Source organism: Pelodiscus sinensis, chromosome 9 (genome assembly GCF_052426305.1).
Source record: "Pelodiscus sinensis isolate ZL-2025 chromosome 9, ASM5242630v1, whole genome shotgun sequence".
In the NCBI taxonomy this organism is placed as follows: Eukaryota; Metazoa; Chordata; order Testudines; family Trionychidae; genus Pelodiscus; species Pelodiscus sinensis.
In genome coordinates, this window is record NC_143060.1 from 63,474,874 (window position 1) to 63,498,929 (window position 24,056).

Genomic DNA, 24,056 nt, shown 5'->3' on the forward strand with positions numbered 1-24,056 from the left:
CTCGAATCTGTGGTAGGCAGTTTGCAGAGACTAAAGCAATTGCAGTCCTGGTTCATGTAGAATCGTATCCTAGAACTGGAAGGGACCTCGAGAGGTCATCAAGTCCAGTCTCCTGCCCCCACGGCAGGACCAAGCACCATCTAGATCAGTGACTGCCAACCTTTTCCAGCATACGGATTCCCCCCCCCACCCCCAAACAATATAGCTGTGCCTGAAGCCTGCACGGTTCTCAACCTGCGCTGCTTCCCAAGCTGTGTCCCTTGGCTCACTCAGGGAGCAGCGCAGGCCACGGGACTTGCTGGCTCCTGGCACAGAGCCTCTCAGCTCCCAACTTTCCACAGACACCTGCCCCCCACCCCCAAAGTACCTCCAGGGGTCCGCGGACCACAGGTTGGGAACCACTGCTCTAGATCATCCCTGACAGCGTCTGTCTAACCTGCTCTTCAGTATCTCCAGTGATAGAGAGTCCATGTATTTAACATCAATATGGTAATTGCAGCTATTGACTGCAACATGCAGAGCTGTCGTGTGTAGTTTATTGTCAAAACTCAGTGAAGTAGAGCTGCTTAATGTCAGGAGCATTTGGCATAATGCTGAATTGCTATCAATACGAAAATGAATCCCTACAACATGTGCAATTGGAGTGAAGTGGCAATCGTGAACGTATGGTTCATCCCATCAATACACAGCCAAGGATCTTACATGATGGGTAGTTGAAGTTTTCATTGCTTTATTTTGTTCCAGGTTACTCATTCACATTGTGTTCACTTCATAGGGTATAGTCTTTTAATTTCAATGTAATTATGTCCTTGTTGGCTTCTTGCTGGTTGTAGTGTGAGGAAGACTTGCATTTCTGAACTGAGAGCAAAATGCATATTATGCAGGCAAGAATTATGTTGGACGTGTTTAACTTGAGGCTGAAATCCTGGCTCCTTTGAAGTTAGTGAAAATGCTCCCATTGACTTCAGTGAAGCCAGGATTTCTTGCTTCGTTAATTATCCTGTGATAGCAGCAGCACTGGTGTTGCTCTAAACGGATCTAATGGACTCCATAGGGGATGGTCCTGGACTAGGACCTCACTGTGTTAGCTTGATCTATTTTTTTCTTGCAGTAATACAAATATATGAGGAGAGTAGGAGCTATTTATTTTTCTATTTCTTTAGTGGTGAGAGCAATTTAAAAACAATTTTAAAGTTTCAGTCCTCCTTTTCCCCCCCAGTTTTTTTTTAATTGCTGGGGGTGGAAAGTACGTCTTCATAAGCTTTCCAGACTTCATATGCAACGTTCTTAACTTCAGATACAGTCAGATCTTTGTTTATGGTAGCTGTCCCTTGAACATGGTGGTTTCATAGTAGACTCAGTCCTATACCCTATCTATTTGTCCTTTTAGATAGAATAGAATTACTTCCTAGATAATTCTTGTTCTTCTAAAATAGTTTTTAAAAAACTTTTGCTCAGCCATCTCAACTTATCATCTGACTGGAGATTCTTGCACATTTTCCTTTGTTTGGAAAGGAACTGATGGTTGGGAGAAATTGATATTGTGCTCTCTAGAGGCTAGATCCATGAGGAGCATGATCTGTTACTCTCCCTCTACCCTTTCAGTAAGGATTTTATTGTTTGTTGGCTTCTGAATCTCATGCCTGAGACTAAAGGCCAGGAGTTATCTAATTATAATTACTGTCTTCAGATAATAAGAATTACAGGTATGTGACTGACTTTTTTGTCAGTAAAATAATCAGATGTGACGTGAGACCCATAGGAAGCAGTTGCATGTGGAAATACAGCCTTCAGTCTTCTTCCAGATTCATAACCTCTTAAAATAAAAGGGCATGTCTATAGACTGTTGGCTCTTTGGTAAAATCTACCAAAATAGGCAAAGCCATGCCTGGGCCTCTTCTCTGAATAAGTATTTCTCGTTCTTCACTCAGACTAAAAAACAGCCGTGGTACAATAGCACGTTGGCGTCAAGGCGGAAGAGACTCACCGCTCATTTTGAGGACCTGGAGCAGTGCTATTTTTCCACCAGGATGACTCGTGTATCAGGTATGTTTCTTTTGCATTAATGAATTTGGAGTTGAGGTGGTTCCACGTGTCGGTCTTAAATATTTGGAGCACAGAACTGGACTTGCTCTTGCTTGTGCACATCCCATTTTTCCCCTGCAGGTTCTGTGTGCATATACACCTGAGCTGACTGGCAAAACCTCACCTCTTATCCAGTCTTGGGCTGGCTTTTGGAATGAAACAAAAATGTTCTTGGCATTTTAAGAGGCACAGAAGGGTATATTTAGAAAGGCAATGCATGAGAGGCGTGTACAACAATAGGACTTTTGTCTACAGATCTACTACATTCTTTAAAAGTTACTGATGCGTAAATAGAGTTTGAGAGAGCATTATGAGGAGCCTTTTCGCTCAAACTGGCATGTGTTGATTATAACTCAAAGGCTAGTGAAGGAGGTAGAGAGAACTTGGCATGTTCTCCTGTACTTAAAAATACAAATGGGGCTAGATTTGCCCTTTTAAGAATGTTTCAGCACCATGTTCCTTGAGTGTGGATTCTTAGAATGGAAAGAAGCCGTAGATTTTACTTTTCGAAAGTAAAATGGAATCCCGTATGGGTAGGTCAGACCATGGGGCAAAAAGTCATGACTTGTTGATGCTAAATTTATTTGTAGCAATGTAGTGTGTGTGTGTGTGTGTGTGTGTGTGTGTGTGTGTGTGTGTGTGTGTGTGTGTTGAGAGTCTCAAACTTCTTTACAGCGTGGACATAATTTTAAATATAGATTGCCTTGTGGGAACAGGAACACTTTCTGTTCACATTTGCTTGGACAACCTCCCCTCCCATTCACAGTTGCATAATAATCGTTTTGGTAAGAGACCGTTGTTTCCATAGAAAAGTAATGATTACCGAGGTGCCTAGTGCATTGAAATTTAGCGGCTGGAAAAGGGGGAGCTTGTCTGTGAGCACCCAGCTTTCAGCATGTGCTCTGCAGAGTGTAGCAATCCATAGAAAATGTAAAACTCTGGCACAGAGATGACTCTTTGGAGAATTCGGTGCCATGCAGAATTTGCGCAGGTGTTTGCTCTTGCCTGCAGAGCTAGCGTTGCAGAGCTACTAGCTGCCACTAGGAACCACTGGACCCTGCAGAGCCCAATTCCTCCGCTCAGAAATAGAAGGCGCTGCCAGGGGGAAGGAGAGGCAGAGCTGGAGAGCTTCTGGGGGCTGCAGTTCCTGGCATGCTTGAAAGGAGTTGGCATTCAGGAAATTCCATACAGTCCTGGATCCAGCATCAGGCTGTTTTTCCCTCTGCATCACTGGGTATGTGAGCGCTTCTGGGCAGCGGGGGGGCAGGTTTCTAGTAGGGAGGTTATTTTAACTGGTTAAGTATTAACTCATTGGTTAACTGGTAAATGCTATCGGTTAAACTCTGCCCCTGTCCCAGGCTGGTAGCCCCACTCCTGGCAAGGCTTTGCTGCGGGCTCTGCCATATGAAGTTTATTTAAAGCTTCTGCACGAGCTGGCAGTGAGTGCAACCACTAAGTTTTTTAGCGGTTACATGGTTACCTTATTAAACATCTAATACCCGTAGTGTCTAGGCAGGGGGGGAGGAATGGTGCCCTGCCGCTGGGCTCTGGAGAGTTGTCAGCGGTTTCTTTAAGGGCATGTCTAAACTACATCCCTCTTTCGAAAGAAGGATGTAAATTAGACCGATTGAAATTGCATTTGAATCTCCTGTGCTTCATTTGCATAATGGTGGCCATGTGTTTTCGAAAACGGGTATTTCGAAAGTGTAACGGCTGTCTAGATGAGGTTCTTAAAAACAAAAAAAACCAACACAACAACCACCTTTTCTGAAAGATCCTGTAAACCTCATTTTTCTCCTCCGTTCCCCACAGCAGCGCACACCGCCTGAGCAGCTGGAGCCGGTGCTCTGGGGACTTTATTCCCCTGCTGCCTTCCTGCACGGTGGGAGAAGGAGTCCTGGATCGTGCCAGCTCCAAATGCTTGGGCAGCGCCTGCCTTGCTCCTCTGCTCCCCATAGCAGCGCGCGCTACCGGCGGGGTCCCGGTCCCGGACCCTCCCCCACGCATAGGAAGGCAGCAGAGGAACAAAGTCCGCAGTGTGCGATAGACCAGTGTTTTAGGTACCACATCTGCTGTTGGGGAAGGGGGGGATGCAGCCCACATACTTTCAGGACCTGGCGCGCAGCTGCAAAACTCTTTTCTCCCCCTCCCCCCTCAAGCCTGTGCTATCTCTGTTGTCCCTGGAGGTAGCATCAGTGTGGCGTTCACCTTGGGGGCAGTGCCAGGGAGCCAGGGGCCGTTTTGGGGGACAGGGGCAGAGGTGGCTTCATGAGCCGCACTTTGGGGGGGGGGGGAGCCGCATGCAGCTCGCGTTGGCCACCCCTGTTTTAGCTGATTAACAGGACATCTGTGGGGGTTCTAAAATATAACATGAGCCACATTTTGTAATGAGGATTTCAAGATACAAGGGGCGCAGTTTTCCCCCTTCCAGGGAAAACCCTGTGGCATTTTAGCCTTTGCTTCTCTTTTAGATTTCACTCGCCCCACAAAGCACTTTGAGTAGATCATCTGTGTGTGAGACTGTTTGTTTGATTTTGTTTTTGGAAGTTAGCTCTCCATATATGGATTTTTAAAACGTGTTTTGGGGTAAATCCCTAAAACTTTCATAGCAGGAGATGACAAATAAGCTTACTTTATGCATTCATTTGGAGTGTTTTGTGGAGTAATTTGAATTATTTTCTGCTTCAGTAGGAAGTGCTGTAAGCTAGCTTCTGTTGTTGCTCCAGTTTAAGAAAAAACAGAACTAGTGCCCTGCAGGAGTCTGCCTGGGAATTTCAGCTGTCTGTTGTGAATTTTGGCTGGTGACAAAGGGCTGGGTGAGGTACAGGATTCCCTATAGAAATGAAAACAGTTGGCAACAGGGAGTGCTTGGGTCAGAGCCATGACTGATATCTGAGCCATCTGTGTACTGACATGAGGTGTTAATGTTCTTCATGGGGAGACTTGGGATAGCAGAAGTGTCTATGCTGTAGTGCCTTCTCCCATATGTCAAGGAACAGCAGGGTAAGATAACTTGCTGGTCCTCTGGATCCCAGGGGTTCCTTTCTAAAAAATACACACCCTACTTTTTAGGCTAAAGAGGTGGTGTAAGAACTCCTTTTAAAATGAATAGAGCAGCTTTGTGCAGGAGCTTTGAGTGCTCTGTAGTCAGAGGTGGGGGAAAAATAACTTTTCAGTTTGAAGGGCCTTTACCTTTGATGGGAAACATCTTGAAAAGCAGTGTCCCAACTTTCAGGCATGGGTATCGCGTACATTGGAGGAGGAGACGGCGCTTGGTCTCTAGATTAGGGTGAAATGGAAGAGTAGCTGCTCTGTGGACAGACCTTTACATCAAGTCCTCTTTTTGTTCACCTGCTATCTCCTTCCCAAACCTCCCGCCCCTCCACTAGACTCCCTACAGAAAAGTCTGGTGCTGGTGCCCTTGCTTTTCTTTGAAGTAGGACTTCAATCAGAATGCAAAGAGCAACTGTGACGGACACCTGAGTCGCATAGTGAGTCCCTTCAGACATCTGACAAGTAGAGCCGTGGATATCCACACACCTGTTTTATGGTATATGGATCAGGTGCAGATATAAACGTTGTACTTAGAGCCCTGCACATCTGCAAATATCGGCTTTTTGAGGATTAGATGCAGTCATGCATTTTGTATCTGGACAGGGCTCTTCTGATTGCCTGTTGCCTTCCCCCTACTTAACATAGATGTTAAAATGTGGCTTTTCTTATATGCTGGCTGTTTTAAATTGCAGCAGGAATATAGAGCTGTGTTGGAAATGTTTTTTTTCTTGCTATTTTACGTACAGGAATTTGGGAAGATGCAGACATTTCCTGCCCCCCCAAACATCAATATTATGCAGTCCTTGCTCCCCTTCCCCTCACACACTGAGGAAGTTCTGTTAAGATGAGCAATCCTTTCCTTTTACACCTTGTTCTGTAACTTTCTAATGGTTCCAGAAATTTTTATTCTCAGCTATATAGGTGTGCAATTGGTATGTACCATTAATGGCTGCCACACTGCACTCTGCAGGAATGGTGAAGTGTATGGTATGTTCCAGCATACTGGATGGTTTGTAAATGACTTTGGGCTGAAACAGGTAGCTGAAATGATTGGCACATCACTTGAATGCACAATACAAATGTAAGCTTCCCCCTCTTCGGCCTGTTTGGGAAGGCAAAGTTCAATTCTTTCTGAGCCTGACAGGTGCTACAAACCTGAAGGCTATAATCTTAGCCCACTAGTGTGTGGTACCTGATGGTTTTATGAAGGCTAGCTCATCAGTGTGGCACAGCAATAAAAATGTTTTCTTCTGTGGGGAAACCTTAACAACAAAATGATTGATCACCTCTATTCATACTGATTAAAGTTGTGACTCAAGAGGAATTTGGATGTTCATCTTTTCTATTGCTTACTGTATTAACTTCTATAGTTGCCACTTTCAATTTTTCCTCCAATGTTTCTAATGTCATTGTCTTTCAAGTTGATTTAATTTTTCTTTGGCTACTGAAGCACATCAATTTGCATAATGTTTATAAGGCAGACATCTCTGTTTGTTGGCTCCCTCCTCCCCCCTGTTTCCCCCCCCCCCCCATCTCAATTAATTCTGTTGGTTTTGGAATGAGGAAAAATTTTCTGTAATCATTTCTTTGGTGCAATAGACTCTTTAGAGCATGTTGCATTGGGAGAAGGAGGGAGGTGAATGTGTTTTTTTTTTTTTTTTTGTTTGTTTTTTTCCTTAGCATATTGTAACTGTACATGTTCTTGATGGTACATAGGCTTGCTTTCATTTGTTTTGTTTTAATTAATGGTAATCCTTATTGCGCAGGACCTCTGCCTCTATATAAAATCGGTGGCCTTTTACACAAGGGAGGGAAGGCTTATGGTTCTTAATGAACTGCGTAGAAGAAGCATAATAGTCTCTGCCAATGTGGTATTACCAAGACTGGTTTTCCACAAGAGTTGATTATATTCATAGGTGTATGCTAAAAAGAAAGTCAGTTAATATTTTTGTTGACAATCAGGAGTCTTGCGTAGGCAATGTGGCTACTAAGGCTTCTAGATTTTTTTGTTTTCTGTTAAACTGTATTTGCCTCCTTCTATTCTTTTCCGTCATCAACAATTCTGCTACCTTTGTCTAGATGACAGCAGAACCTCGAGCCAGCTGGATGAATTTCAAGAGTGCCTCTCCAAGTTCACTCGCTACAATTCGGTCCGACCTCTGGCCACGCTGTCTTATGCAAGCGATCTCTATAATGGCTCCAGCATAGTATCCAGGTATGAAATGTGGTGCAAGTGAAACAAACAATGCAGTGAGGAGAGTGCCAACTAAGGCTGAGAGCACTGAGCTCTCCATTTGCAGTGCCATAATTTTGTACTAGTGTCTGCCTGTGCTTTTATTTTTCTTTCCAAATGTTCTGTACACTCACTGGTTCTCATTGACCTATAAATATTGGGCTCCTGCCTTTGTACATTTTACTCTCAGCTAGCATCTGTCCAGAGAGTGGGTTATTATGCAGAAAAAGAATGCTTCACCTTAATTGAAGTGAAGCAAGCATAGACAGTTCCTTACCTAGTCACAGATCTCAACGTATTTGAGGACTTGTTAGGTTCCCCTTCGGTCTTTTCTCAAGATTAACCGTGCCTAGGTTTTAACCTTTCCTCATTGGTTTGCTAAACCTTTTTATCATTTTTGTTTCTCCCTTCTGGACACTCTGATTTATTTTCTCATGTTCAAGTACTGTGCCCAAAACAGGACATAATACTCCAGCTGGGAGGCCCTTATAAATGTTGAATAGAACAGAGCAGTTACTTCTCATGTTTTAGATATGACACTTCCACCCCAAATATTTGCTCTTTTTTCGGAGCTGCATCATATTGTTGGCTCTTGATCAATTTGTATTTTTCTAAGCCCCAGATCCCTTCCAGTCATCCTACTACCTATTCACTATTCCTCATTTTCTGTGTGCATCTGATTTTTTTCCCTTACCTAAGTGCAGTACTTTGCATTTATCTTTATTGAATTTCATCTTGTTGACTTCAGACCAATTCTTCAATTTATCCTGATGTTTAGAATTGGAATCTTGTCCTCCAAAGTTCTTGCAACCCGTTTCACCTTGGTGTCATCCACAAATTTGATGAGCACACTATTGAATTAGTACTGAACCAAGGACAGACCCCACTAGGAATGTCCCCTAGATTGATAGTGGGCAGCTGAAAACTGTCGTGTGGCAGCTTAGACTAACAAATATATAGAATCATTTGATAAATGTTAGATGAATCTGAATATTTGTTGAAAGCAGCAGGAAATGTTAAATTTTGTGCAAACAAATCAGTGCATTTTTACTGTAAAGAAATTTAAAAAAAAACATTGATCCCTTATCTATGCACTTTAACTAGTGTGTGTCATGGCAAAACTAGTGAGGTCAAAATGCAATAATCACTAACGTGATATGTTTTAACCTTTGCTGATTAAGTTCATGGTGGCTGTGGGAAAATGCAGATATTCTGTGATAGACAAGCTTCTTTAGCCATTGAGTTCATATTGGATTGGATCTTGCTTTTCAGCCCTTTCTGGACATTTTGCAAGAATGGTATTTGGTTAGAAAATTGGAATGACAGTAAATGACAGTAAATTGCACTATTTGCTTTGAAGGAATTAGTCATGGAACAATGATGCTTTTTACAGTGTTAAAGGTTTTTTGGGCCTCCTTTTCTATCTTTAAGAATAGTGCTTAGTTGTACCTGTTGGATTTTTTTTGGTTTTAGCCAAGAAAATAATTTGATCTGGCAATTTCACATTTTTGGTTAATAGCTTTTGATTTAGCAAAGCATGTTAAATATGTGAGTAGTCCCTTCAAAGCTGAGTTGAGCTGTCCAAATGCTTAACTTTTAGCATGCTCTTCCATGGCTTACTGACATGGATCCTGAATTTGAATAAATATGACCACACTCAGAGAGTGTTGCTCTATTGAAGCCCTATAGACAGCTTTCAACCATCCAAGCTGTTCCTTTTTTAAAGTTGAAGCTGCAACCAAGAACAGTATATTGTTCTCTGGGGCTATGTCTATACTGCTTTCTTCCTTTTGCAAAAGCCTATGCAAATGAAGTGTGGATTAGCATATTACTGTGCTTCATTTGCATAATTAATTAGGGGCCGTTTTTGTGCTAAAAGGAGCTGTGTAGATGGCTCCTTGTTGCGCCAAAACCCCCTCTTGCGCAAGAGCCGTTCTTCCTAAAAAAAGAGGAAGAATGGCTCCTGCGCAAGAGGGGGTTTTTGTGCAAGGAGGAGCCATCTACACAGCTCCTTTTTGCGCAAAAACGGCCCCTAATTAATTATACAAATGAAGCGTGACAATATGTTAATCCATGCTTCATTTGCATAGGATTTTGAGCAAGAAGGAAGCAGTATAGACATAGTATCAGTCTTCATCGCCCCATGCTTTCTGCTTTTTACCACCCTTTTCTCTGTTCCTAATTGATAAATGTGCAACTTTGGAAGAATCCATCCCAAGTGATAATGGAACCCATGTTTTGGAGAGGTGGCAACTAGGTTGTATAAAGGGACAGTTCAGCAGTGATTGACTGGTTGAAAGTAACTGTGTCGGGAGGCCTTTTTTTCCTTTAAAAAAACCCTCTCAGTGATAAAGGTGATTTGGGAGGAGGTTGGAGAGAAATGCATAGTGTGAATTGGTCCAGTAATGTGCATGTTCCTGGTACATGCAATAAAAAGCAAATCATGTCAAATTTTTGCAATTTCTTACTGTCAGGATACTTGCTTTAAGAATACAAATCTTAAAGCAAGCAAGAATCAAGTATCAAGGGAAAATTATTCTGTTAAGTAACAAATTGAGAGAAAATTTGCCACAAGCTGGAAAAAATACTGTTTTGCAACATCCTTAAAACTATATGCTTGTTGGACTTAAACTGCTTTCTATAGAATGCCTGTTTATTTACAAGAACAGTTCAAGAGCTATTAGTTTTTCGGCTCTCAGAAGAGGACTGTCTAATAGTGTTTCCCATACTTGAGAAATGGAAATACAACCAGTACATAATTTCATTTTGTAGTGGGACAAGAAGGGATGGTAGTTAAGGGAAGTGGCAGACCACAGAGCTGAGGAAATGAAGTAGATAATCAACCGAAGGCAATAGAACCTTCTGATTGAGAACAAAATATCAAAATAAATCTCTAACAAAAGAATTAGTCCTCCATTTAATTTCTCTTGTGTTCATTTTTAAGTACATAGTTAACACAACAGAAGTTGTCGTGTAATTTTAAACAGGTGCCCCTTTCTTGTGTTCACTCTTCCACTCCATCCCAGTATTGTGTGTTGAGGTTTTACCCCTTTGCATTGTGTTTGTGTTTAGCCAGTTTTATAGCCATCAGTCCACAAGGTGGCAGCCTTTATTTACTTTGCAAGCTGTGTCGCACCAGTGTTGGACTTGCAAGCCTGTATCCTGCATTCCTTGATGAGAATTTTTCTGACTGCATGTGGCCTTTGTTAAATAAGATCACTAGTAGGATGAGAGAGAACTGGGTTACTTCTCTCTGAAGCAGTGAGCCCGTCACAAGTGAGAACTACAGTCTCTGTTCCAAAGAAATAGGAAATGTACTTAGAGAAGTGTATATAATAAACATGTTCAAGGCTTTACAGCAGCTGGTCATTCAGTGTTGGCTTGGAAAGAATTTTTAACACAAGTGTGCATGTGGCATCTTTATAAAATAGTTTTTTATGGGGGGGATGTAGCTGTGACCAAGCAGCCTTTTAGTACTCTGGCATCTGTCGCCTTCCCAAATAAAACATGTTTTTAAAGATTTGTCTAAAATCTTAAATTTGTAATGTAGTCTGACACCCAGCTGTGCCAGGTCAAATCTTTGGGATTTAACTTTTTCTTTTCGCCTACTGTAGAAGTAGATAGTAGAAAGCTTTCTGTTAAAGGAGAGACTATAAGCTGCTGTTAGCTTTACTATGAGATGTATATTAAAAATATATGAAATAGCTTTAGCACTGATAAGCAGAGCCCTTGAAAGAATAAGATGGCAAAGCCCTTCCTAATCCAAGCAACAACCTGCAACCTAGACCTCAGTTACTTGAAGCCTCGATAGCCAAAAGCAGAGTATGATCCTCATGAACAACTAGCACCTGAATCTGGTGGTGAAGTTGGTTCTGCAGAGCTGCAGAGTGAACCTTTGGGAAGCGTGTTGAAGGCTTTGCAGTCTACACAGATTTTAGTCTGCTGGGTTGGGCCCCTGATGCCCTTAAAAGTTTTGAGTAACCTTTTTAGACCACAGAGAATTACAGCCTTGATTACCCAGTGTCAGTGACTGGCTAATAAACTGTAAAAGTATTCCTAATAAGTTGGTGTACCTAGCCCCTGAAGCCTAATTGGTCTAGTCCAGTAGGTCTAGAGACAGTGTTTTTCAAAGCCTTTTGTCTTTCTTTGCTTCTTTTTTTAATGATTGTGTCGAAATAGTGGAGTGGTTTGAGAGCTGTTAGCATTCAAACAATACATTTGTACAACTATTTCATGATCATATTTCTGGCCTTGTAAAATCTTGCTCAGTTTTGACCTCTTGAGTATAATTTAGTCCTCTTATAGAGGTCTAAAAGAATAAACCTAGGTGTAATGTTTCCTTCTAGTCACTGACTCATTTCCATTCCTCATCTCACTTATTCTGGGCTAAAATTGCCTTTCCATGTAACTTCTGGGTACTAGTGGCACGTCAGTAAGGCTCTGTTCAGGGCTGTATCACTGAATCCTTATATTGATATAGCCTGAGAGAGAGATGGTTGGTCTGTGCTGAGCTGATGCACCAAAGGGTTTGCGTGACCTACCAACATTTTTGTCTTCAAGGTTGTAAAAATAAAGGAAAGAAACACATGAATGAGGTCACCCTTCGTGGGATTGGTGTGCACAGTGGCTGTCTCTTCCTAGGAAGATGAGAAATGAGTGCACACTTCTTTTTGTATGTTACAGCAGTGACTTCTAAATGCATTTTTATTCAAGTAGAAGTTTTACAGCTTATAAGTTTCTCCTGTTTTGTGTGGGTCATTCACACAGCAAGCGGGAAAAGAAAAGCACTTAAAGTTGGTTAAGGTGATTAAAATGGCAAGAGATTTGGCAACAAGTATAGTATCTGAATTTGTTTACAATGTTTTTTATATTACTGTCATATTTCCCATAGGCTAATTTGTGGGTGCCTATATACTCGATTAGCTATAAAAGATAAAGTGGGATTTAATTTAATCCAATCTGTTTACTGAGCTCTTCTTCTGATTCTTTTATTCCCTTTTGAGTGCATAGCTCATAAGACTCCTTAAAATATATTGTGGTCTGGATCCTCTGGGCAGAGGCCAAGGCTGGTTTGTATCCAGGAAAGGACAGGACGTTTGTCCTTCCAGAACTCTGCATTTTGGGCAGTATCAGCTCCCATAGTTTATATATTAAAGTAGCAGGATTAGTTCTTTAGCACCAACAAAACATGATTGTGAGGACTGCAAAGAACATTTTGACTGATTTCAAATCTTGATTGGGGAAAAAAGTTAATTTTATGATTTTGTTGATACAGTGTCCCATGAGTCAGAGAATTGTTCTTACATCTATGCTTGAGTGCTTTAATTATTAAGGACAAAATCTGCATAATATGAAATTGAGAAGCTAATAAACAAAAACCAGAGTTTCACCATTGGGACCTTATTTTTCCCTAGTAATTCTAGATTATCTGGGTAATTGTGAGATCCATTTCCTATTAAGCTCTTAATACTTCAGAGCTGCCTCCATTTGCAGATCATAAATTAGTTTTCTAATTTGTAATTTAAAATCAGGATATTGAGGGAGTGGCATGGCTTGCTACATTAGGAGCGGCTTTATAAGGTGTGTACAGAGCAGTTCCTCCTAAGTTCTGATGGAGGAAACCTTGGAGACTATTTGAACTAATTATTATATCTTGTTGTTTTTCTTCATTAATGATGGGGATGAGTCCAGATTGGAGTTTGGGTAGCACAGGTTGGGGACAGTTAACCCAGAGAGAAGCAAGTAAAAATTCATTCAAGAAATAGTAGGGTTTGGTGAAATATTTCCTATGTGAAATTGATGGATAAAACAAAGGATATCAGTTAACGGCTTGATCATTTTTCTAAAACCTCCTTGAGTTGTGTGTAGCATGCCAAAACATTCCAAATAAATGGTGTCAAACTCCGCAGATGGCAAGCAGACTAAATGCTTCAGAGGGCATTTTCACTTCATTCAATCTACACCAAACCAGCAGGACCTGAAGCAGCAACTATTTCCAGCTAAGTCCCTGAGTAGATTTAAATCCAGTTAAATCTAGACTGCGCAAGTGTAGCGCGGGGGCTTCTCTGAATTTTGGTACTAGTGGGAGTTAGTGATCGTTCTAGTCACAACTCTGGCATTGTATTGACTTTCCACACAGAGCTCATGTAATATACCCCAGTCTTTGGCTCCCTTAGTTATTCCAGTCCTAAGTTTCTTCTGATCAGAGTCTGCCAGCTGCACTGAAAACCTTGTTGACACAAGAACAATTGCGGTAGATTAACAAGCGTGATATGAAACATTTCAAATGATTAAATTCATATTCTTTAATCCAGCATCTATAACCACAATAATTCTGTGATTCTCAGCTCCTGCTGGGCTTCTGTAGCCATCCCCTCCCTTTGGTACGCTTTGTCTCTTCAGAACCATTCACTCTTGAGTTGTGGGGTATGGGACTGTGGCACTTCCACTCCCAGAACACAGTTCCCAAACTTGACCGATGAGGAAAAAATAATCAGAGTTGGAGATTGAATTGCCACCTCCATATAATGCTACTTTCAGACCAAACCTGTAGCGTTTCCCACAGAGGTGTTACTTGGGTTACGTCTCCACTTGCTGGAGGATCAATGCTCTGGCAATCGACCTCCCGGGGCTCGATTTAGAGGGTCAAGTAAAGACCCGCTAAATCGAATGCTGAAGGTGCCCTGTCAGTGACAGTACTCCTTTGTTGTTGTGAGGAGTAAGGGAAGTTGACGGGAATGTTTCTCCCATCAACATCCAATTGTGGGGCTGCCCTAGAAAATCAGTGCAAGGTGTGTTTACTCCAGCTACACAATTCACACAGCTGGAGTTGTAAATCTTGTATCAGTTTTCTCCACCAGTGAAGACCTGGCCTCAAAGAAATGAAAAGGACTTTTTTTCCCCTAAGTGTCAGTAGGGTATTCAAAATATTACACCATGCCAGATGATTATTTGGTATTAACTTCAAATGTTTTTTATAAGAAATCTTCTGTTTAATTATTTTACTTTTTGGTTAAATGTTCTCTCAATTTACTGGGGGGGAGGGGAATGAACCCCGAAGGAAAACTTCATTAATTTGAATAATAGTCCTTTTCAGTCACTTTGGATCAGTGCACTTCTGTATATCCCTGGGTCTGTTATCAGATCTCTCAGCATTCTAAATGACATCTTCTAGCTGTAAAGTGGCTATTTATCAATACATTTTGTGTTCAATTGCTTGCAAAATTCAGTACTTCCCCATAGGTTTTCTCCTCATTAGTGCTAATTAAGCAAGGCTCTCCAGAATGCATACATAAATAAAGCTCCTACAGTAGACTGAAGGTTCTCAAACCATGTTCTAGAGCAATGGTTTTCAAATTGAGATGCCACTCGGCCTCAGTCAGGCAGTGGGTCACCTTGCTGTAGGGCAGGGGTGGGGAACCTCAGGCCCCCAACTGTGGCCCCCGGCTTGCCTGGATCTGATCTTGAGACTCCAGCGTTGGGGCGTCCGTCCCATCTGCGGGATTGGAGCACACAAAATCTACCAGCCTGGGCCCCTCTAGGCTCTGGTGTGCATGGGGAATGTGGAAAGTGTCTTTCTCCTTCTCAGGAGCCACATCAGTGACAGGGTTTTTTGCTGCTTGCTTGTGTGCAGCCCCCAACAGATTTTTTTGGTCAGTGGCCCCCGACCCAACAAAGGCTCCCCACTTCTGCTGTAGGGCGCTAAGGCAGGCTTCCTAGCACTGCGAACCACACTGCATTGCGGAAGTGGCCAGCAGCCGGTCTGGCTCCTAGGGTGGGGGGGAGGGCTGTGTGTTCTGCCCCCACCCTCGGCACTGGCTCCACAGTCCCATTGGCCATTTCCTTGGCACAGAGCTGCTTGTGAGCCTCTGCCTAGGCGCCAGGCCTGTTGGTGACGGCTTCCAGGGCACAGTTGGGTCAGTGTCAGGAGAGGCCGGAAGCTGCCTTACTGCCAGCGACTCCTGGCCAGCAGTAGAGCAGGGGTGCTAAGCCTGCACCCAACAATAGGCACCAACCCTCTGCTCCAGCCCTGAACAACCCCCCCCAGCTGGAGACCCCTCCTGTGCCCATCATTTTTCTCTGCCCTCCCCCCACGAGCCCACCCTCTAGTCAAAAGATAATTATCTTGGGTTCCAGCATCAACAATTTTCTCCAGCTGGGTGACGAGAAAAAAAGTTTGAAAATCGCTGCTCTAGAGGGTGCTGTCCCTTCTGCTGGAGACTGGCCTTGTGAAAGGCTAACCGGTAAGTGTCACCCTAAATAGGTAATGCCTACCGGTTCTGGGTAACAGGTGGGGGCTGGAGCAGCCCCAGTCCGCAGAGGGCCCGGGCATGCTGCTGGCAGCAGCAGCTGGGAGCTCAGGGTGGGAGCCCTGCTGGCTGTGCGCCACTCTGGGTCCCTGGCCCGGATCCCGGTTATTTGGTTAAAGGTTGGGTTGCCCTAATGTTCAACCAGCCAACTGATTAACTGGGGACTGTCTCCTGTAGCATCCTTTTCCTGTCTCAAAACGGTCCATAAGTCCAGCAGTGGGTAAACCAAAGGCTGACAGACTAGTGAAGAGAAACCTATTGAAAGATTTTGCTTCCTCGCTGGTGTCTCCTGACAGTTCATTGACCTTCTGCACTTCGAGTAGAGCTTACTCTTGCCTACTCAGGATATGTCCACCTCAACAGGGTCCTCTTTTAGGACCTAGTAGTCAGGATCAAGAACCAGACCCAAGAATCCTGCCACATCAACCTGGGTGGTTCTGCAGCTCATAGGGTTAATCTATTGCACAGACACTGGCATTGCTCGCACCTACGTGAGATCATCAGGTTAAATGAATGATTCCCTCCCTCCCTTGAAATCGCAGCAAAAATCCTTGCCCTTGCCCCAGAGAAACTGCTAACGGCCCTTTCACCACTGAGACTGACGACATGACTTGGTTTGGGATGGGAGCCTTTCTGGCAGCTCTTCCTTCACAGGCCTGTGTTCATCAGAGAAGAAAGTTGGTTGAAGTTGAGATGCGTGAATGACAAAAGAGGAAGCCAGGTCTCTCACCTACCCTTCAGATATGCTGCTCTGCCGAGTAACAGTAATGCGTTGTTAAGCATGAGCTTCAGGATGGACCCCTGGAGTCTGACTCAAGGAGGAGTCCTTTAGAAGCCTCCCAGAGGCAGATCTGAAGAAATTGAGTATCCTTGAATTACATCCAGGGCTGAGTCGACTGACTGAGCTGCCCAGCTCTGAGGGGAGTGAGAATTAAACCAGAGAATTGCAGGCCTCATATTCAGGGAATGGGGATGCCTCAGGTTGATTTCGCTTTAAGCATCAGGAAATTAAATTGTTTTCCATCAAGCTCTTAGGAAAAGAGGACACTGAGGACAGAAGCACTCATTCAAGTGATCCAGCTGCCTGATAAATATCTTCTAACCTTTCTCTCTGCTGGCTAAAGTGGCTGGGGAAATACGGGTGGACAATGCTAATACCCTCAGTGCTTCCTAGTAATTGCTTGTTACCTGATCTTACCAATTTGAGTGGGCAACTGCATGTATGCTGCCAGAATGCAGAGACGTTTAAGCTAGTCGCCTGGGGCTTTGCAAGCTAAACCTGTTAAACTTTGGGTAGTATTACCAGCTAGCAGCTAATTTAGGTACAGGGGAAAACTTACTTCTAAGGATTACTGCATGATGTGAGATGCACCTGTCATGATTATGAGGGTTAGCCAGCAGCCTGCTGATTAAGGGGTTAACTACACCTAGCCAGGTGGAGAGACCAATAACAATGTAGGTCGGACTTTTCAGACTGGGACAAAGGAATTTGGGTTTTTTTCTCTTCTCCCTTTTGTCTCTCTGTGAGCTCTCTGCAGCTACAGAGAGGGACAAGCATGTCTCTGTCTCTCTCTCTCTCTCCAAGACACCATTCTTCATTTTCTGTAAGTAGGGTAAAGTTTAGGCAGTTATTTCATGTCAGATAAATGCAGAAGTGGGGGCCAGCAAGTGTACCCCAAAGTCTTATCTACCAGGCTTTGGTTTAAAACTTCCCCCAAGATCTTAAAAACCTACATCTTGGGAATAAAACTTCTGCTACCACCACCCAAATGTTGATAAAGAAATAAGGGGAAAGATCATTTGGGAAATCTTACCCCTAAAATAAAAATCAAGGCACACAATTAACCACTACCAGGTTAATAAAAAGAACTTTTATTAGTACAACAATATTCCTGTTGCAAACATAATGACTGGATAGGGAGGTAACAAAATATACTCATGGAGAAACTCCATGGTGCTAGAACTTAGTTACAAAGAAAAGCCAAAACATCTTTTAAGTAGTGCCAGATCTCAGATCCCATACCCAATCCTTAAAACAATAAAACCTAACGAAACTGCCTAAACTTTACCCTACTTACGGAAAATGAAGAATGGTGTCTTGGAGAGAGAGAGCTTGCAAGGCTACTTAATAAAGTATGACAGTACTGACACACCCTATAGAAGCCTATGTCTAGCCAAGGCTTATCAGATTTCTTCCTAACAAAGCATTAGTATTCTTACACAATCTTATTGATTGGCACAAGGAAATAAGTAGATCAAGCATAACAACCACACGTTTAGTGGCATTACCCACAATTCCACTGCTTGCTGGGGTCGTAGAAGACATTGGGGGGTAAATTAGAGCTAAATAACAGCACAGAACACTTGAGCGCCAGGACTGGTAGCTGTAAACAAACTTCATGGGCCTGCAGGAAACTTGGCCGCACCTATGGTAAGCAGACAGCCAGCTAACCAAAATTATTCTGGACCACAGATGTTGCCGGACCAGAGACGGATATTGTGGGACGAGAGGTTCAGACGATACTGCGCTTTTTCTCTACTCCTGTTCTCTTCTTTGCCAAGCTTAGATTGATTCATTTAAGCATTCTGATTTGTTTTTGTTTTAAACTTGGGTGATCTGGGGTTGGGAAGGATGAAGAATAAGGAGAATATCAAAACTAACTGTTCTGATCTCACAGCAGCAGATTCTTCTCCCCCTCTCATGCCACCAAGAGACCAGGCTTTCCTTGTGCTTTGTGGTGACAGAAGTTGCTTTATTTCCTTTTCTGTATTTGAGCTAGGGACTGTGCATTCCATAGGTTTCATCCCAACCATATCCATTCAAAGTGGAAAGTAGCCGTCTTGTCTGTTCAGTAGCCTCTCAGAAATGAGTTGGAACTGTCCAATTCCCAGTGAACAGATGTTCCAAGTGACAGCACCGTTACAGTTTGCACTAGTTGTCGGTTTCTGTAACGAGGCCGATGAATGAATGGGTATGAAGCCCATGCTGTATGCTCGTCACTACAGATGCAGATGAGGGCTGAAGTATATTAGTGAGGGGCATGGAAGAACATTGTGATTTCCCTGCCCTTTCCGTATTCGTTCTTGGGATATATAGAGGATTTCAGTCTTCACAGCTGTCAGCCCAGACTTTGCACCAGTGTTTAAGGCACTTAACATAGACCTTTACCAAAGCCAAATTTTGGAAGACCCAAGAGGCTGTAGGGCACTGTTAATTGATGGACTTGTGGCTCATGGCACACCTGAGGTAAGCATTAGTCAGCTGTATCATATAGGCTATGGTCTTACTGCTGAATCTTGTGGCACATGACCTTTTGGACACATGATGGTTTGTTTCCAACAACCTGATGACATTGTTCCATTGTTTATGAAGATTTATTTCAACTGCAGATATACATGCTATATGTGCAGCTGAAATATTACCCCCACCCCAAAAGTTAAGCCTGTGGTGGCTAAAAAATGTGGTATAGCTCCTGTGATTTCTCCTCCTCTCCCCCCCCAAATAAACTATGTATAGCAAGAATTTATACTAAAACAAAACATACTAATAAGCTTGTGGAAAGGTGAACTGTCAAGCTAGCTGGACACAAGATACTATGTGTGTTCGACAGCCCAAGCCAACTTCTTTGTTTAAAACCACAAATTAAACTTAGCATACCCACCAGTACGCCTGTAACTATTGCCTGCTCTGAGCAAAAAGCCTGGAAAAAATTGTCACCGTGCCAGGGTGCCGTCTGTCATAGTCAGGACTAGTAGGGAAGTGGAGCTTTGCAGATGCTCTCAGAGGTTATTTTGCTTGATGGTAAATAATCAATTTGATTAGACTGTCGAGCTTGTACTTCATTTTATTTTTCATTGTGCCATCGAACTCGGTGTTTCTTAGTAGGACTGTAATAGCTATAAATAGCTGCTGTTGTGTATACTGTGGACAGAGAATTCAAGCCAAGATGCAGCCGTATGCTTTAATAAAGGAGCAGAGGTGTACATTTTTCCCCTTCCTCCCCAGCAGATGGTAGTTTGCTTTTGCATTGGTTTTCTCCCTGCAATGTCTTTGAAGGTCAGAGGTCTGAGAATCAGTTTCCTGGTTGGTGCGTATGCTCTTTATTTTAAAATAAAGGGTTTTTTTAATGGTACATTAATTTTTAAACATTGGAGTACTGATTTTTTTGGCCACGGTATGCCTTTAAAAGGGAAACAATGTATCGCATGGGAGTAATGCTAGTCGGAGTTTGTACAGATAACAGTAACAAAACCTCCTCAGGTAAGACAGGATTTTCAGTTTTAATAACCTAGCCCTTTACCTGGCGTAGTAATATTTCTCATTCAGCAGCAGAAGGCTGAGAGTATAAATTGAATCCAAGTAGATGAATAGCTGCCATCAGTTTAGTTCTGCTGTACTAGAATCCACAGGGCAGCAAACGGTAGCGGAGACAGCAGTTCAATTAAGATTGTGGTACAAATAAATCCATTGCTGTGTTTTATAGGCTTCTGGTTATAAACCTCTTTCTTGGGGCAGAGAGAGCTGACGTGTCAGCAGTCTGCCGAGTTGCTCTGACATAGTGTTCTGCGAAGAGCAGTCTGGTGAGGAGACTTCTACAAATACAGCTCTTGCCGCGGCCCCACTTTACTTAAAGTAAACCCGTCTCCTGGACAGTTCATCTGCCTCCGGAAGTGCTGCTGTGCTTTCCTAGCCCAGGTGGCTGGAGAGTTCTTCTGAGGTCAGGTGCCCTCCAGGTGATTCACTGGTGTAGACAGTAATTCCTCATTCCACATGTGCCTGCTTAACACATTTTCGTGATAGCATGATTTTTTGGGGGGAACGTTTTTTGAATTATACGACTGTCCCCGGAATAACACGATTTCCCCAACCAGCCCGTCGCTGGAGGCTGCACGGGGCTTCCCCTGCCTCCCTGCAAAGCGACAGAGGGTTTGCTGCTTGCTGCACTGTTCCCCAGGAACCCCCCCTCACCAGACGCAGTGCCAGTCCCGGCATACCCATCACAGGGGCAGACTCCCAACCCAATTCCCCTCCCTTCTCCTCCCCTTCCCTTCCCAAGAGCCAAACACCTCCCCTCCCTGCTGTAACCCAGTCCCCTTTCTCCCCCAACCTTACGTCCCCGTCCCAACAGACACCACCGCTTGAAACGCAACCCGCACCTTTCTCATTATTTTCAATGGGAAAATTGACCCCGCATAACACGTTTTCACTTAACACGATCATTTTCTGAAACATATCTGTAGTGTTAAATGAGGAATTACTGTACTAGGGATGTTAAATATCGGTTACTTGAATAGTCGATTAACCTCATGAATTCTTGTCAGTTACTCGAATATTCTGGCTGCCAGCCCCACTCCGGAGACAACAGAACAAATGTAAATGAAAGTTGTAACAGACGAGGTGTAAGGTTTGATGGTATGTTGCATTTTTAAGGCTCTACCGTTTCGAAGATGAAGTGTAAACTGGTACACTCATGTCATCCTGAACATGCATGCAAAGTGCTCAAGGGCCTTTGCAACTGCTCAATGTACCACCTAGTAGCATTGTTTGAAAGCAAGACTAGTCACGTTTTCCCATGGGCAGCAAGAAACTATAAGGGATTGTGTCCAGTCATTGCCACTGCTTGGGACAGTTAGATGCCTAATTTTAGACATTTTAAGTTAAAATATGTTCCAGTCAAATCACACATCGGTGGGTAATTGTTCTATTAAAAAAAACCCTCCGCAATTTGGTAGTATCTTAATTATAGTGATTTACATCCTCTCTCAATATTGGCATGAAGGACATTTTCCTTACTGAATAGGCACCGTTCCATCAGCTTCTTCAGTTTGTTTCGTTAGTGGGGAGCAGGGAGGGAATCAAGAAGATGATCTTTGCAAGTAAGGACTGAGCGTGACAAGAATAGGAAAGGATGCAGCACCGTTTAAGTACGTGGAAAGATGGCTTCCGTGTCTCTGGCTGTTCAGAGCTTTCCCCAGCTGTATTGCAGTGAAAACTGACGGGTATGTTATCATTTTGCTTTGCTACCATTCAGAGGGCAGAGTGTAGTATGAAACCCACAGTTACGCTAACATCACTTGCTGTTGCTTGGAATGCTCCTGGGTACTAGTATAGTGGGTCACTGATGTTTGTTCATTGGGGAAGGGCCCAAAATGAGGCAGCTGGTGCAGTCATGGGAAAAACACTCTGACATCAGCCAAAAAAGCCAAGGTGAGTGATGCTGCCCTCAAACATAGCAGCAGGGCCTTGGGTATGCTTACCCAGAGATCGATCTTCTAGGGTTTGATTTAGGGGGTCTAGTAAGAATCCCCACTGAATTGACTGCTGATGGCGCCCCTGTAGATCCTGGTATTCCACGGGGTTGCGAGGAGTAATGGAAGTGGATGGGAGAGTTTTTCCTGTCAACCTCCCGCAATGGGGATACCGCAGAAACTTGACTCATGGTACATCAACTCCAGCTATGCTAGTCTGTATCTTAACGCGTATCTTAACGCAACTTTCTCCCTTCTTTCACTCAAGGGTTCCACGTTTCCATCCTATCTGTCTATAAGACAGAACCCTGGAAGGAATCCTTGCATTTCCCTCTTCTGTCCCCCTCGGAATGCTGCTCTTTTCACCAGGAAGTTGCCTCTGGATAGTAGTAGTTGTTTCTCTGACTTGTTAAGTATCTGATGCACTTTTCAAGGCATTTCTCTGAATTGACTTGTTAATGATACTCACTGTTCATAACCCACTCTCCTGTTCTTCCCTTCCGATGTCTTCTATGTTTGATCAGAGGGCTTCTTGGTTTAAGGGTTAACCTCATTATCAAGAGGCTGCTTTTTCTTCCATCTCCTACTGACATCTGTTAGAACATGCCTAGCATTTCAAGACAGAAAATGCCTTGGTTCCAGAGAACAGCCCTAGATAGAAGGCATGTTGTGTGGCTTTTATAGTTTTGATAATATACTTTTCATTTTCCTGTTGCTCATGGAGTTTGGAGGTCTTTACTGTGAGTACTAATTTGCTTGGATTTCCCAGGGTTAATGCAAAGCTGCCACACTGAAAGGGGCGAAGGGTGGAACACAGTCAATCAGCAATAGCCTGTGGTATATTATTCATACACCATGTGGTCAAATCTTTCTTACTACCTTCCCAGTGTGAGCTGTCAGCTTTGACATTTGGGTACATCGTCATGCGGAAGGGAGAGTTGAACTGAGAAACATTTTAAATGTCTGAACAAAGGTACTATCTGCAGGAGGGAGATTATTTAGTTACGAAAGTCCATTTTCAGTAAATCGATTTTACTGCGAACGGTGGGTGGGGGGCTTGCATCGCATGATCTGTGCCTAGGAATAGAACTCCATGCTGTTTGAGTCCATTTGTGGCATCTGACTTGCCCTGGTACAGAGAGAATGTTACATATTTTTCAAACTGCACACTTTAGGAGAGAATTGTACTAGCCAAGTATCAAACTTGAAGACATTCAGGCAGTAAAATGTCCTGTTCATAAGTGCACATGTTTTATCTAGTCCTTGATTTCTCCTTTTGCTCCTCAGTATCGAATTTGATCGGGACTGTGACTATTTTGCCATTGCCGGGGTGACGAAGAAGATTAAAGTCTACGAGTATGGCACAGTCATTCAGGACGCAGTGGACATTCATTACCCTGAGAATGAAATGACCTGTAATTCCAAAATCAGGTATGCATTGCCTTTCCGTGAGTCCCAGCATGCTATAGATTAGTGTCCCTTCTACATAATAAGTAGAGCCTTGCTTTCTTTATCCTTTGCTCTGTGCCGGTGAAGGGGCGCTAGAAAAGTTGGATTAGAGCTTTATTTGTATTCACACTGGCGGTGGGCAGTTCAGACCTTCTCGGTTCACGTAAAATTACATGAATTGTAATGTTAGATCCTCACACCCAGAGACTGCATTTAAAAGTACTCAAAGACTTATTGCCATCGCTTGTGGAGACGGGGAATGGGTGCATTTGATGGGCTCACGCTTTGAGAGAGCTGCAACCTGCAAAAGAGCTGCTCTGTAAAAAGAGATTAGAAACAGCACGGTCGCGATTCCAAAGGAAAGAATCGATCACGGCTAGGGAGGATGTTGGATGTACATCGCTGAAAAGGAATGGAGAGGAAAAGCATCGTGGATGGGGGAGGAGGCCCCAGAATGAAGATCTTCCATAACAGACAAATAGCTGTTGCCCCATGTAATGAGCAGTAATGAACATTTGTTTCCACATTCATTTTTTTTAAAGTGACCTGCTGAGCCACAGATGGGAAGGAGTAGTTGTGGATGACCGTACATTAGAAGGGACCTAGATTTAAAGAGCATAGAGTGCTTGGTCTCCCCTATAACCTCATGGCTAGCAGCTTTCCTACTCAGTTCCCCC

At 43.3% G+C, this 24,056-nt stretch overlaps 1 protein-coding gene across 2 annotated transcripts in view; it reads left to right on the forward strand.

Moving 5' to 3' along the window:
- The window catches only part of COP1 (COP1 E3 ubiquitin ligase), a 146,132-nt gene that overhangs the window by 42,582 nt on the left and 79,494 nt on the right, over nt 1-24,056 (forward strand). For both annotated transcript variants that reach the window (XM_075936898.2, XM_075936899.2), the window contains exons 10-12: nt 1,932-2,046; nt 7,219-7,354; nt 23,218-23,361. In XM_075936898.2, the coding sequence (XP_075793013.1) occupies nt 1,932-2,046; nt 7,219-7,354; nt 23,218-23,361 (395 nt within the window). The remainder of the gene's footprint in view (nt 1-1,931; nt 2,047-7,218; nt 7,355-23,217; nt 23,362-24,056) is intronic.